Here is a 13,972-nt window from a genome sequence, read left to right as displayed (position 1 = left end):
AGCATGTTAATTATCATGTAAATTATCCCAATAGCTGAGATATCATATCCCATAATCAATTTATTACAGACCCTGGCGTTTCACCTCATTCCGAAGGTAGTATTTTGACCGCTCTTGATATATCTACCCCGTACCGCCTACCTATTTTGCCCTAATTCTACCTCACCGCCATATAGATTCTAGGCAACCATGGACCTCGAGATCGGAATCGGAAAAATAATAATACGCGTGTCTTGGCAGCCGAAAAAATATAAATACCCCTACCTGCTCCCAGACTTTCCTCTTCTTCTTTTTCCTCTCCATCCTAGTGCACGGGTTTTACACGTATCAGTGAGGAGACATCCGAGATCGTGTTTTTGCTAGTTGAAAACTACCAAATTGACTACTTCAAGTAGGCCTACGGGCCAGCTTGGGAATTTTTGAAACACTACTGCCTCGTCTCCTTGCTAGTCATCGAGTTCGAACATGATGCTTTGATGGGAGATCCGTCACCCTCAAGTATCTGGAAGTCTTTTCACTACTTGTTACCCATGAGGTGGCTCTTAGAGAAGAGATTACATAGAGAAACCTGTAGCTGAAATGTATTTGTTTATTTTGATGTCGCGTCTTTGTCTTGGGTTTTGTGTGTCGCTTATTGTGTCCCCTGGTCGCGTCCCCGTTCATCATCTCCGATAGGTCTGTTGCTCCCGTAGGCTTTGACAGTCTGTGCTTCGCTCCTCGCTGAGATATTATCTTTTCTAATCCTCTTGTAACTATCGCGAGTGTCGCATGTCTCAGCACTGCCCCACTGATGTAACGTACCCGAAGCCTGAACTGGAACATTGGGTCAGGGGTCTAGTCTGTCCCTGGCTGTTGGCCCTTGTACAGTGGAAATTTGCGTGATAAGACAAGCCGCGTTGAATCACCAACTTCACAGATACCAACTTTAGGCTGGCGCCTCGTCGGCCGCTAGTCGAATATGACCCCATAAGCTGTTAATAACCCCAGGGCCTTCCTCATTTCGGTGCTCCAATTTAGGGGCCAACCTGTTATGGAATTATTCCGTACATTACTGACGTGTCATAGATCACCTCTCAGTTTACAATAAGTACCTCTACCGACTGCATTCCTACCAATGAAGCAGATCCTGTCCTCTTCTGTGAGAGTGAAATTGCCACGCTGTCAAGCCAGGTTGAACGGTCAAAACGGCATGCCATATATTGTACATACCCCATTGTCCGCGTGGAACCCGCTAAGGATTCTGGATTCCGTCTCATCTGCGTCCTATGACACATCCAATCTTCGATTCACAGTTACATATGTGCTCCGTGCTTATCGACCTCTCTCCTTTCAGAATCGATATCTGAAATTATGCTGCAGGTACGGTCGGAGTTGCAGTGATTTTGGCCCTACACCTGGGTAGATTCTAACCAGCGAAATTCTCATGGGAGTTTCAGACCACACTTTTCTTCGAAGTTTGCCAAGGAATATATGTCGCTCTTTGATGCTATTTGACGCACCGTTGTCACAGGATGCGCACAATGAGAATACAACCTTTGATGCACGGGCGGATCCCTTCCACTTCCACATCTGGGACATCTTACCCCCTACCATGTGCATGATACAATCAATGCTTTACTTCTACAACATACAATGTCGAAGAGCATATCCCCCACCCCACCCCCACCGATGATACTCAAGGATAACCAGTGGAATAACTGTTTTGTGAAGATCGGTGGATCAACAAGCAATCAGATTTTTCATCGATACATGGCCAAATTCATTATCTTCCAAGTTTCATGAGTGTGACATTGAAATACACTATCTTTGTGCTAATTTTGTAAACCCACCTGGGTCTTTCATATACGAAACGTATATTTCTTTATACGAAACAGCTATCAAGGGGCTGCCAATTCCTTAATAGACCCACATACCATAATTGACCCATAGCTGACCTTCGTCATAGGGGCAGGAGAGTAGGGATCGACAGGCACAACCTCTCGTTGCCTTATTCCCAACGTAAGGATCACTTTCTCTCTTTGTCAACTGCTCGAGTAGAGAGATGTGGCTGGTATCCAACTTCACCAGCCCACGCTCTTTGATACTATCGCTATAACAAGACTATGCCTGCTGCTCCAAAACACACTCCTTAGCTTTACGCACACGCCATTATGTCGCCCCCTTCCTGGCTCTTTCCGACCGTAGCCGCGTCCACCTGGCTAGGTGAGTTCTCCAATCTTCCACAGTCGCATTGACCAATGATCTAACACTGGATTTAGCAATGCTACTCGCTATGTTAGGCCATTGGACTATGATCGGTGAACCGAGATATGGCCTGATGAAGCCTGGTCAGAATATCCCGTGAGCATTTGCCTCTCCTGGCCAGCCCGATCGCCATGCCAAGATTTAACTAACAGGGTTGAGCAGATTCATTTCAGATATCGGAGCCCAGGAACTAAAGCCATTGTTCATGATTGGCTGCATCACCACAGTTCTGCTTTTAAACCTCTCTTTTTATCAACATGTCCAAAACAAGGGATATATCAACAAAACGTGCACACACGGTTCATTCTTTTTCACAGTCGTTGGGAGTATCGGCTTGATTATGCTCTCCGTCCTCGATAACATCACCCACCATTTCATGCATGATGTCTGCGTGACGATCTTCATGTACGTCCTTCGCCGAGATCGATATACCTATACGTTACAACGTACTGACTGCTGCAGTGTGGGATTCCTACTTAGCGCGGCCTTGATGTGTTTGGATTATATATACCTAGGCATGGCACATGCTCTGCGGGAGCCTATGCTCATGACAAGCTTTGTGATCAAATCTTCGTTCATTGTTGTTGAGCTTGGGCTCATCATTGTCTTCCGTATCACTGAGCATACACACTACCAGCAGAACAACATGGCAGCTACTCTTGAATGGGGTAAGTATATATACAGATATGATCTCCACATCTCTATTGCCTTTCATCGTACTAATTGGCTCCACAGTCATCGCCTTTGTCTTCACTGGGTACATTCTCTCTTTGATTGTCGATCTGATGCCATCTGCTCAAAGGAATCTTCACGATCCAAAAGGATATCAACGGCTCGAGATGAACATGAGCTTGCTGGCTTAGCTCATGGCTTGATTGATCCTTTTTTTATAGGCGCTTGGCTGGTACTTATAGCGTTTGGTTTGGTTCGCGACCTTTTTAAAATGTACATATATATTTCTGTGCTCGTGAAACGAATACCAAGACTTTCTTCCGTTGGCAATTCCTGTATGAATTCTTGAAATTGTTCTATTCCATATGTTGTATACAAATAACCTGTCGGGACCCGTTCCACTCACCGGTTAGAATGCTTAGGTTCGACCCTCAATCTTGGAATAAAGGCAATTAACTCCGACAATGGCCCTCAACTATTCAATAATAGAATTAGATGATGGAATTTCGCTCATAAATTTAGGGCAGAGTTGTGGGGAGGCATACGTACCCATCGACGTATACTTCGTAGTCCTAACGCCAAGCCCAGCGGCTGAAGACTACCCAATTGACGCCGGTTTCGTACGCCACAAGATGATCGACAAATGCCAATATGTGTTGCAGAGCTTGGCTATTTATATTGCCATCGAAACTGAACGGCCGCAAGCTCAATTTCAAAACAGAACTCTCCCCGGATATATATCGCAAGGGATCGACCAACATGTCAACTACGTAATAATGGCGAATTGATCCGAGATACGGTTACCTCTTCATCAATAATCCACCAAGTAGCCGAACTAGCTCGTCCCAATTATAGATAGGCTTCTGCTACCCCACATCAGCAGTCGTAAGTATGCCATCATCTAGAACTAGGCTCAGTTCAGTTAGCACAAGTTCATTATCCACGTTGCTGACGCCACTCAGTCTTTATAAATAATGCCTGGTGCCTCTTCATCCTTCTAGAATTATACTCACACTCAAGTAACTCCCAATCTCACTGTTCATCAATCCACCATACCCCGGCATCCTCATCTCATAATCAACCATGGGTCTCTTTAGCCACCACGACAAGCACGACACGCATGAGCACAATAACCACAAGCACGAGCATGAGCATGATAAACACGAGCATGAGCATGAGCACGGACACGGGAACCATGGGAACCACAGCCACCAGCAGGGTCATCATCACGGCCACGGCGGACCTCAGGGTGGTCCCAATCCCCAACATCACGGTGGTCCTGGCGGTCATGGACAACACCACGGTGGGCATGGTGGAGCAGGTAGTCATCAGGGAGGAGTCTGTATAGCCCGTCCATCCAGATGAGCTTTTTGCTGACGTTTCTATAGCATGGACGGTAGACATTCGGGTGCGGGGTGATTGGAGGTGGATATCCTAGATATTTTGGAGAAAATATTTTGAAATAATAGGCTTATAACATGGCACATCTTTGGAAACGGGAATTGTGTCTGCTATCTCGCTGTCAAATATCCTGGTGATGGCATTCGAAAATTTGGTACTTTTTCTCGATGTCATTGTTCCCGTAGAGGAATTAGCATGTAGTTTCAAATATCAGGGGCCGGAACAATGTATACCAGAAGATGTTGTGTATATAAACTATGGAACTAGAGAGCATAGTATATGACAGATTGGATACGAGATGCATGTAACTCAGGGGGCTTTCTAGAACAGGGGGCGAAACGGAGATTTGTTGTACAATGGAGATTATGTTCACGGACCCCGTATGTCAAGGCTTAAGCAGGGGTCTCCAACGCGAGGTAACATTGTGATAGCAATGCGATGGCCAATCATGAGATTAGCTTGAACGAGGTCAGCCTACGCTAGTTCGACCAATCATGAGATCAGCCTGCACGATGTCAGATATGAAGCAGACTCCGTACGTATTCAACTTGTCCCTATGCCATAATGCTCTTTCTACTATTAATCACCATGCTTCTGAGCCCGTTCCGACCATGCGAAGGCTCACCAACTTTCCAAGAGGAATATCGGGGCAACTATATACCAAAGGTTATTAGAACAGGATATGGACTCCAGGTTGTGGCGCCGGATACTCCATACGTGGCAGTGGCCGGCTCAGACAAGTTATACTTCATCGACACCCGGCTCGATGCCGAGACTGCAAAGCATGTGAAGGAACAAATCGAGAGGGCAAGTGTGCCGAAACCGGAGGAGTACATCGCTATAGATGAGGTTTTGGCTACAGCGGAAGTGAAAAACTCTGTGACCGGCGAGACGACATTCGTGTTTGACCTCGACTATGCTAGGGTGCTGTTTGCGAAGGGAATGAACAGACACAACCCGGAGCTCAAACTGCCTGAGCCTGAGCCGGCGGGCGATTGGTCGGTGACCTATGATTTGAAAGCCTCAGTGCTTTCATCCGAAACGTTGATGGAACACTGATCGATGCCTCTACTAATCTACCGCAACGCCTGCTCGACTTGAGAATGAAAGGCAGATAAAACGGAGATTCCAACATGGGCTACGGGAGGTACTACGTACTGAAACGTCTTGGAAACACAAGGAAGGAAGGGGGATCATGGTGTGTTTCTTTGATCTGTTTTTGTATGCTAGATCATGGCGGTTAATGTAGATGTCTTGTGCCATGGAGATTATATTCTATCGTGGCCTACCTACGTACCGATCTAGGCTAGCCTAGGTTACGCAGGTAAAATTGAATCCGGGCTTGTTTACACTGGCACATGACCCGTTGGTATGATGCAGGATAAAATAATATTCTACACTTGCAATATGGAAGCCTTACAGATAAGACTAAACAGGAAGTCCACACCGTTCTTGTGATACGAAAAATGCCAACGCGGTACTCAAATACCGAGACAGAGACCAACGCAAATCTAGAAGTCAGGCTGTAAACCAGGGAAATCACACCGTAGAACTTGTCACAGTTTCCGACTATGCCAGATTTTGTTGTTATTCAATACTAGCTCAGGTAGTCATACCGGCGGTAGTTGCGAATGGCTAGAAGGAGATGATGTAGTGATCGAGGCCGTGCCATTCGGTAGTCTGACACAGTAGCGGTAGCCTTTTTGCAAGGAGCAAGCGCTGGGATTCGAATGGTTATATGACAGCGAAGGGTTCATTTTCAATAGTTCATCGATTGTAATCCCGATAAAGTAGGCAATGAAGCCACACGTGTTCATAGTATTAGACCTGTTGGCTCCAGGGTCGTAATATTTCTCGTACTTAGCACAATTAGACACTGTGCCTGATGCAAAAGGCAGAGCTGTATAGGCGGGAACACTTGTGGATATACTGGTCGAATCCATGGCTGAAGGAAAGTCCCAATAGGTGTCTGTTGGCAAGGTGGTGGTCGCCAAGCATGAGCTCGCGATAGTGCCCTCGTACATACACTTAGTCTGAGTGACACCCTCATAGCCGGAATAGGTATTGATATCTCCAACTGCCTTCACACAGTAAGATTCTCCCGGTATCAAGTTATTGCAGCTTGTTGAGTTGACATCTGGGTTCAAAAAGTGAAAATCTACTAAACTGATACCCATTTTCACTGTGATTAAGCTACACGTGTCGTTGGCAGCCGCTTGATGGTACTCAGCACACCGAGTGTTTGTCCCGTTGAAGTTTCCCCCTTACGTTGTCGCCTACTTACTACTCAGGCCATAATGGTGCTGATCTTCTCGCCCAGAATCCTAACGCAGGGCACCATGCTGCTAACGATCCATATAATTGCGAGGATCTAACAGCGACAGCCAATTCTAATGATCCTACTCTAATCTATCATACTGAGCATGGCCTAGAGCTGCAGTATCTGCCGCGCTCGTTGGAGTTTTTCCAGCGGGGAACGAACACAGACCCGGATGGAACTGTATATACTTCAAATATGAGAGTCGTCCCCAGGGACCTTCTCGACGAAAACAGCTATTTCCAGACCGAATATTCAGTTTGGGACCCTACTGGGACTCGAACTGGCATCCCAATTGATCGCATATGGGAGGCATTCGGGTCTAGGAACAATCCTCAAAGAAATGTCAATACCGAGCAGACATTAAATTCTTATAAAGCACGAATTTTCGCTGGTATATCCCCAATGGCCGATACCACTTGGAAAGAGCATGGTTATGACCAATGGAATTTGCCGGATAGCGTTGGCCGAGTGGACGAGGCACTTTCTGTTGTAAACCAGGTATGGCTGAGCACTTTTGGTCTGCTTGACTGATGGGTGCTGAATTGAATAGGCAGCGCACGTGTTCAGTTACTGGAATAACCACACCGAGCGCATTATATCTGATTCCCTTCGCGATATCACGGATGAGTTGCGATACTTTACTGGACGTGTCAATGTGGTTGATCCACAACGAAATCTCGAGGACTTGGGCACGCGAAATATGGAGTTCGCGTTCTATGTGGTCAATGCCAGAATGGAGCGAGTCGAGTCTTGGGTCCGACGCCGACTAAACGGTCTTTGGGACGTGTGGACGCAAGCCGAGCAAGCTGGACACCCGAACGCCGCACACGTTCTGAACTCGATCAATAATATAGTTGAAGAGATTGACGAGGAGCCGGACACTTTCATTACGGGAACGGAGACTTGGGATATCCCGTCTCCATAGAACGGGAGACCTCAAATGCCCAATCAGCATATCAAATATGTGAATATACAGCGTTTCAGGAAAAGATTGTCACAGTCCCACTATGTAGGAGATATCAGAACTATCAAGATAGGAGGGCATCAGGTGCGAATTTAAATGTAGTCAGCTTGAAATCAAGGACATTTAATAGACTCTTTCTTACTAGTATAAATAGTGTAGTGATGAATCTTTTACTAAAAATTGCATACTCAACCTTCCTCTAGCAACACTCCATGGGGGTTTAACAAAATGTTAACAATTAATTGATCTCCGTACAAAGTTATGTGTTTATATGCATTCTGTAGTATAAATATTTCTGCGAATCAATTCCATCAAAAGAATCCATAGATTAAAGACTTCTAACTTCGGAAGTCTCCAAGTAAACTCTCCCACAGGAACTTGTATCTGAAATCTAGCGACATATATGAGGAAAATCCTAGAATTAAACGAATCATAATGTAAGCATACTGCAGTCGTGCAAAACCGCCGTACTACACATATGTTGTCCGCGTTTGCATATGTACCTCTTTGTTGGCTGTAGATTGGTTTATTTTGTTATCTTCCTTCACTTCTCTTCTTCTCTCCATCTCACTCCTTGAAATTTACAGCACCTTCGACGTTACAAGTAACCCATAATTTCCATTTTTCTCGTCATGACGGACGCGACCGAAGTCAGATGGAGATTCCTTGACGTAGGGCCACAACCACCACAGGAAGACGTTGACAAGTGGGAAAGAGCCGTCAAAGAAGTCGATCCCTCCATCCTCACGACTGAAGACCGTCTGAAAATGCTTCGTCGATGGCCCCTGGATAAAGCAGATTATTACTGCAATGCTTACGTTGGATCTACCACTGATGGGCTTGTGCAAAAGGCCGCCAGGACGGATAGCCTTACTGAGATGGAGGCGATCATTATTCTCAATACTCCTTTCGGCAATTCTATTCCTGAAGATCAGAAGTACATGGGCAATCAAAGATGGTGGTCACCAAACACGAAGAAGAAGTTTCAGGATGCGCTTAACTTGCTTCTCACCGTCGCGGAAATGGATTCAGAGAAGAAAGCTCATACGAACGCAGAGATCATTATTAAGCGGATCAAAGCCCTTAGGAAGCCAGAACTCAGGAATTTCTCCATCGATGACCTCAAAAATATTACGAGGTGTAATAAGCTACCATGGGTCGAGGGAGTCAAGAAACATCTTGAACAGCAGCCAGCGTGGGGATTTGTATGCCTCCGGACTTCATTTGGCGAAGACTCATCGTGGGAGCAGTTCAAAGAATTCTTCATCCATGCTACGGAATCTGCACTAGTATTCCCTTTAAATTCTCCGTGTATTTGGCCACATTGGAAGATACAATGGATAGAGGATCAATCCATGGAAAATGCGTCTGTGATTGATCTTTGCAGGTAAGATAAATTCCCAGCTACTGATGGCCTGCATAGCCCCAGCGCACTGCTAATTCCTTTTTAGCTACTTCCGACGTCTTTGCGAAGAGAACAAAATTGATCCAGGCCTCCGTCATGATGCATTCCTTTATGCCAATACGGATGCCATTGAATCGGTGATTTCCTGTCCAGCAATGCCCTCCCCAGCATTTGTAATGGCTGCACAGGCAGCCTATGATGGAACTACCAGTCCAGATATTCCTCTACGGCATGCTGACTTTGCTGGCGCTGTGCGAATCTTTATACCACATGTCTACACAACATTTTGGGCGCGATTGATCTCGACAGAAGAGGACCTGCAGCAGCATCTCCTGGGGAAATTACCACGCATGCGGCACACTTGGGGAGAAGTTTTTGCTTGTGCACAATTTCCTAATGAACAGACTTACCCAACAAAGCCATTTTTCATGGGGTAGTTTTAGCAGAAGGTTTCTAGCAGATGACATGAAAATTGAACCTAATCCACTTGGTAAAGCAAGCTAAGAATCCTAGTAATACGTTAGGAGGCTTGATTGAATAATAACAGGTTGGACTACTTGACTCAAGCCCATTATAATCTGCCAAAATCCTCCCTGCGTGGTCGGGTGGATGGGAGACACGAGGTCATCTGATTGCTAAGTGGAATAATGCCCAGATGATCATGGGTAATACCACATTTTGAAGCTTAGAGATAGAGAAAATAGTTGCATCTTTGATTCTGAACCAGGAAACTCTCTAGTCAAGAGCGAACAAAGACGTAAACTGGGTTCTGAAGCTCACATCTATATAAATGTGTCAAGGAAAGTCGTCTTGTAAAATAAGAGTCCAATCAATGATGTTTAAGTCTCTATATTTCTGTATCGGCTAGCCTAGCAATTTATCCATCCATATGCAGTGGGAAACATTGGGCCAAATCGATGTACCCAGACATACCGCCCTTTATACCGCATTTCTTGTAGTTATACAGGCACAAGAATATAGGGCCAGGGATATATTTTCGGTGGTCTTTTCAGTGGTCCACAGGTATCATTCTGTTTAAGTAGGTCGACGGCAAGAAAAGGCGGAAAAAGGCTTAATTTATGCGAACGACTTTTTTTTATGTATAACCTATTGACTACCAGCTACCAGGCTCACAGCCCTACATCACGTGTATAAAGTATAGTTTAGAACGGCAGAACTGGCATAATAGAAAAGGCGGTATATCTAGGTACTTTGGCTTGGCCCAATATTTCGGAGGTCCCACCAGACAGCCATGGTCACATGATTCGTCTCCCATAAGGTACGGGATGACGTCGCCACTTCTGCACACTTTCGGGGCGTTTATGTGGTTTGCAAGGTGTCCGCCCATACTACGTTTGCCTTAACTCGTTTCACTTTAGGCTAATATTATGCCTCAAACCCTGTTGCCTGGATATGCCACAATTGTTCCGACCTGACCAAGAGTGCAGGAGGATCGAAGGAAGGCCTTCCCTTCGCATCTTGAGCTTAGGAGCGGTGACCTGCTTTAGGGTTGAATGATCAGCGCTACTTTCATCTTCGTTTCCTTGGCAAATAAGCTTGGAAAGGAGACCAGCCATCATGCAGACAAACGCCCCGAGTGCCCCCACGGTCGATCGCACCGACTCCGCGCCGTCGGAGGCCGCCTCCCACGCAACCGGAGCCGAACGTCCCCCATCGCAGGGCCACCAGCGACTTGTGTTCACGGATGCGGTCGCCCTCCGATACCTCGAAGAAGACCCCTCGACCGATGTACTCCAGCGACGTGCAACACTACAAGGTTATGAAATTTATATCGTTGAACAATGGGCCTGCTCTCGTGTGCATCCAACATTCATCATCTCGACTTATACCGGTGACCCTTCGCACACAGTCATTGTGGGAGTGTTGAGTGTTCCGACTAATGAGGCAACATGGTCGCCTCGCTTACGGATGTACTTTGATGCCATGAAGCAATGTCACGCCAGAAGGAAGGAAACACCACTAGGGACGGTCATGGTTACGGATCTGTCCTCGTTTCCTTCTGCCCTGAGTCTAATTCCAATACCCAACGGCGACATTAAGAAACACCGGGAAGATTTCATTGTGAATGAAGATTTAAAGAGACTTGGGTGCGCAGGCCGCGCGGGCTTGAAGCTTCAACCTCCTTCAGCGGCGACCGAAGCCAAGTTTCATCAGCTGTACCGGACAAGTGAGCGGGTTCCTTTATACCAAGCGGTCATGGAATTGGTCAGACAGTGTCAGATTGCCTTGATGGTGTTTGACAAGCTAGCCCCGGAATATGTGGATGGGCTACTTTGTGATGTGACAGAGGCAGCAGTTAGCGATTGGTGGACAGATATTGGAACAGACCTGTACAACATTGAGCCGGGTGATAGTAGCCTAGGACCCACTAGCGTGGCTGCATTGCTGGGCACGTTGCTTGGAGCTCGAAATCGACTGCACGCCTTTGGCGCCCCCGTGGGGAAAGATGCATTTGACATTCCCAACCTAAAAAGAGGCATTGGTGGATTCCAAAAATCTCAAAAAATGAGGCGATCGCGAAGACTGGACCGACTTACGTTGGACCGGTTACACCGCGTCACGGCTAAGGCCGCGAATGCAGAAGGCTGGACCGATGCAGTGAAGTCAACCATGGCGGAACTCAGTGGGCAGGGTGGTGAGATGGTTATGGGAATGGTCCGCGGGCGCGATAAAGGTGGCATTGCCGATATCGAAACACTGGATCTTGATACCTTCGTACAGTGCTGCAATGGCGAAAGGGCAAAGTGGCTGTGGCTGGGCAAACCGCGCAAGAGTGGCGTCGAAGACGGATTTTCTCGCGGTACAGGATCGGATATGATGTTTACCACTGATGAACAAGGCGGTTATGTCTGGACCAGTCGCAAGAAGCATTCGATAGAGGATCTGAATGCCGAGCGAGGAAGCTCGGGGCTGGATCGCTCTTGGAAGATGCCAGAACCGACTTCTGAAGAAAAAGATCATCGCAAGAAGGGCGTCAGCGGACGAGTTTCAGACGCGCGAGCAGGGTTAGGACGCTTCAAAGATGCAGTTGGACTGCAGGGCCTACGCCATCACTATCATCATTCACGAGACAGCTCCGAGGTGACACATGATGTTGCATACCGTCCGTTTATCGATAGTGATAATGAGGCATGGTCAACAAAAACGCGGACTGACTCTGGGCTCCGGTCAGAAAGGAAGATATCAAACGATATTGAAAAGCTTATTGAGGAGGAAGGGAAACCTCAAGTGTCGCCACCTCCCGAACCTGCATTAAAGGCCCCTGAAATCCATATCGAACCTGTACCAGAAGATGAGCCAGAACCACAAGCCCAAGACCTGTCCATTGCACAGCATCCTCCAATCATTGAGGAAGATTCAGATATGGAACGCGTAATGTCTCGGTCAACGGTGGCATCAACTGACCGCGAACGTGACGGTTCGATCAGCGGGATAGCAGTCATGGCCCTGCGGCGGCCGCAAAGTTTCGAAGAATTCCGAACCCCTGAAAGCGAGATTGAACGGCGAGACAACTTTTGCGCACGACACCTGTCGTTCAGCACAGTGGAAGAAGTGATATTCAAATGGGAGCCGCTGGGCGGGAAACCAACGTTCAAAGAAACTGATAACCTGGAGGAGGCCATTATTCAAGAGGACATGCTTGCCTCAGAGGGCCGCATCTTCAGCTCGCGGATTCAAGAGTTGAGCCAGCATACTGTGCCATGGGTTGAACGACAAGTGGATTCCGTGGAAGGTCTCAACCAACTTCTATATGACCGACACGATGAGCTCAACTCAGTCTACCTCGAACGCTTCGCCGACTATCAGAGACTGCGAGAACGATCCAGTGACATCCTCATAGATGAAAGCCACCATCTCGCCGATGGCGTGAAGCGCGTTGAGTTGCTGGGCGCCAAATTGGACTACGAACTACACGTCCTCGAGTCCAAAGTCGATGACATGGAAGCCGGCCTGAGCGACTTTGACCGTCACATTGTAAATGTCGAGACGAGAATCAAAGCCTTGGTCAAAGGCGAGGAACAGAATGACACTTCCTGGGCTGCATGGATAGCGCGATCCATGGGCTTCTCGACCTAATGACGACACATGTATGATATTTTCTTTTTTTCATTCTCTGTTTTTCCTTTATCCACCATATTGTACATAGTCAGAGATAGACCGGCGATCGTGCCTCCCATCCGGGATGGTATAAAACGTGAACCATCATTCAAAACAGGCCCATTTTCAGTAGGCCGAACCAGTCAAATAGCCTTACATAGAAACAAAGACCACCGAGCTCTCTAGCTTCAAGGCTACCAGAGCTTCTTCCAAAAAAGATTTCGCTGTTAACACGTTTAGAAGCCCATGCCGCCACCCTGCTTGTTGGCATTGGCCTCGCCCTGCATCTTCTCGCTGACCTTGATGTTGACATCAAAGAACTTGGACACGCAGCGGTCGAGGCAGACGGACTCGCCCTTGTTGAGGTCGCCTTCGCGGTAATCGGCGGGAACACACTTCTTGGTGCAGGACTCAGTCAAGCTATCGCAACGGAAACAAGTTAGAATTGGGATTGGGACATAGATATTTCGAATATAGATTTGGAATGGGAGTTTCTGTAGTCTTCTGGTTTCTGAATCGAGATACAGCGCTTGGATATTCCGTAGAGCTTCAACTTACCGGTTGAACATGTCTGAGATCATCTCGACTTCTGTCTCGGCGGCAGCGATCTTCTCTGCCGAGGACATCTTGGGGGCACCGCCGAAGAGGAAAGACATGATGTATATGTGAAAGTAGATTTGAAGTGTAGATGAATAAAGAGGCTTGATATATGGAGTAGTAGCACCAGAGTGTCCAACGTATTCGGAGCACGGGAGGTCGGAGAAGCTTGGGCCACCCGCGTGGAAAAACTCGGTTCTTCCGTTTCTTTTTTTTTCTCTTCTTCTTCTTCTTCTGTCAACAATGTGAG

General features: G+C 47.0%; 7 protein-coding genes across 7 annotated transcripts; 6 read left to right on the top strand and 1 right to left on the bottom strand.

Moving 5' to 3' along the window:
• Positions 1-2,150: 2,150 nt before the first annotated feature.
• On the top strand, positions 2,151-3,107 carry PGRI_006130 (Frag1/DRAM/Sfk1 family protein; the record flags this gene model as incomplete). Its single annotated transcript, XM_040788326.1, has 5 exons — positions 2,151-2,202; positions 2,259-2,340; positions 2,407-2,649; positions 2,707-2,912; positions 2,980-3,107. 5 exons carry the CDS (start codon positions 2,151-2,153, stop codon positions 3,105-3,107), a joined length of 711 nt encoding a protein of 236 aa, XP_040652098.1.
• A 929-nt stretch (positions 3,108-4,036) lies between these two features.
• Positions 4,037-4,335, top strand: PGRI_006120 (uncharacterized protein; the record flags this gene model as incomplete). Its single annotated transcript, XM_040788325.1, has 2 exons — positions 4,037-4,254; positions 4,305-4,335. 2 exons carry the CDS (start codon positions 4,037-4,039, stop codon positions 4,333-4,335), a joined length of 249 nt encoding a protein of 82 aa, XP_040652097.1.
• Positions 4,336-4,905: 570 nt separating this feature from the next.
• Positions 4,906-5,376, top strand: PGRI_006110 (uncharacterized protein; the record flags this gene model as incomplete). The annotated part of the gene is made up of 1 exon (XM_040788324.1): positions 4,906-5,376. One exon carries the CDS (start codon positions 4,906-4,908, stop codon positions 5,374-5,376), a length of 471 nt encoding a protein of 156 aa, XP_040652096.1.
• Positions 5,377-7,039: 1,663 nt separating this feature from the next.
• PGRI_006100 (uncharacterized protein) lies at positions 7,040-7,562 on the top strand (the record flags this gene model as incomplete). The annotated part of the gene is made up of 2 exons (XM_040788323.1): positions 7,040-7,135; positions 7,188-7,562. The coding sequence occupies 2 exons, from the start codon at positions 7,040-7,042 to the stop codon at positions 7,560-7,562; spliced, it is 471 nt and encodes a 156-aa protein (XP_040652095.1).
• A 671-nt stretch (positions 7,563-8,233) lies between these two features.
• Positions 8,234-9,443, top strand: PGRI_006090 (uncharacterized protein; the record flags this gene model as incomplete). The annotated part of the gene is made up of 2 exons (XM_040788322.1): positions 8,234-8,988; positions 9,053-9,443. 2 exons carry the CDS (start codon positions 8,234-8,236, stop codon positions 9,441-9,443), a joined length of 1,146 nt encoding a protein of 381 aa, XP_040652094.1.
• Positions 9,444-10,584: 1,141 nt separating this feature from the next.
• Positions 10,585-13,104, top strand: PGRI_006080 (putative Sin3 complex subunit (Stb2); the record flags this gene model as incomplete). Its single annotated transcript, XM_040788321.1, has 1 exon — positions 10,585-13,104. One exon carries the CDS (start codon positions 10,585-10,587, stop codon positions 13,102-13,104), a length of 2,520 nt encoding a protein of 839 aa, XP_040652093.1.
• A 257-nt stretch (positions 13,105-13,361) lies between these two features.
• PGRI_006070 (Tim10/DDP family zinc finger protein) lies at positions 13,362-13,781 on the bottom strand (the record flags this gene model as incomplete). Its single annotated transcript, XM_040788320.1, has 2 exons — positions 13,362-13,545; positions 13,684-13,781. The coding sequence occupies 2 exons, from the start codon at positions 13,779-13,781 to the stop codon at positions 13,362-13,364; spliced, it is 282 nt and encodes a 93-aa protein (XP_040652092.1).
• Between the last annotated feature and the right edge of the window lie 191 nt (positions 13,782-13,972).

The sequence above is a fragment of the Penicillium griseofulvum genome (assembly GCF_001561935.1).
Source record: "Penicillium griseofulvum strain PG3 chromosome Unknown contig_79, whole genome shotgun sequence".
NCBI lineage: Eukaryota > Fungi > Ascomycota > Eurotiomycetes > Eurotiales > Aspergillaceae > Penicillium > Penicillium griseofulvum.
The sequence above is the reverse complement of the archived record's forward strand: the minus strand, read 5'-3'. Positions and strand labels throughout refer to the sequence as shown.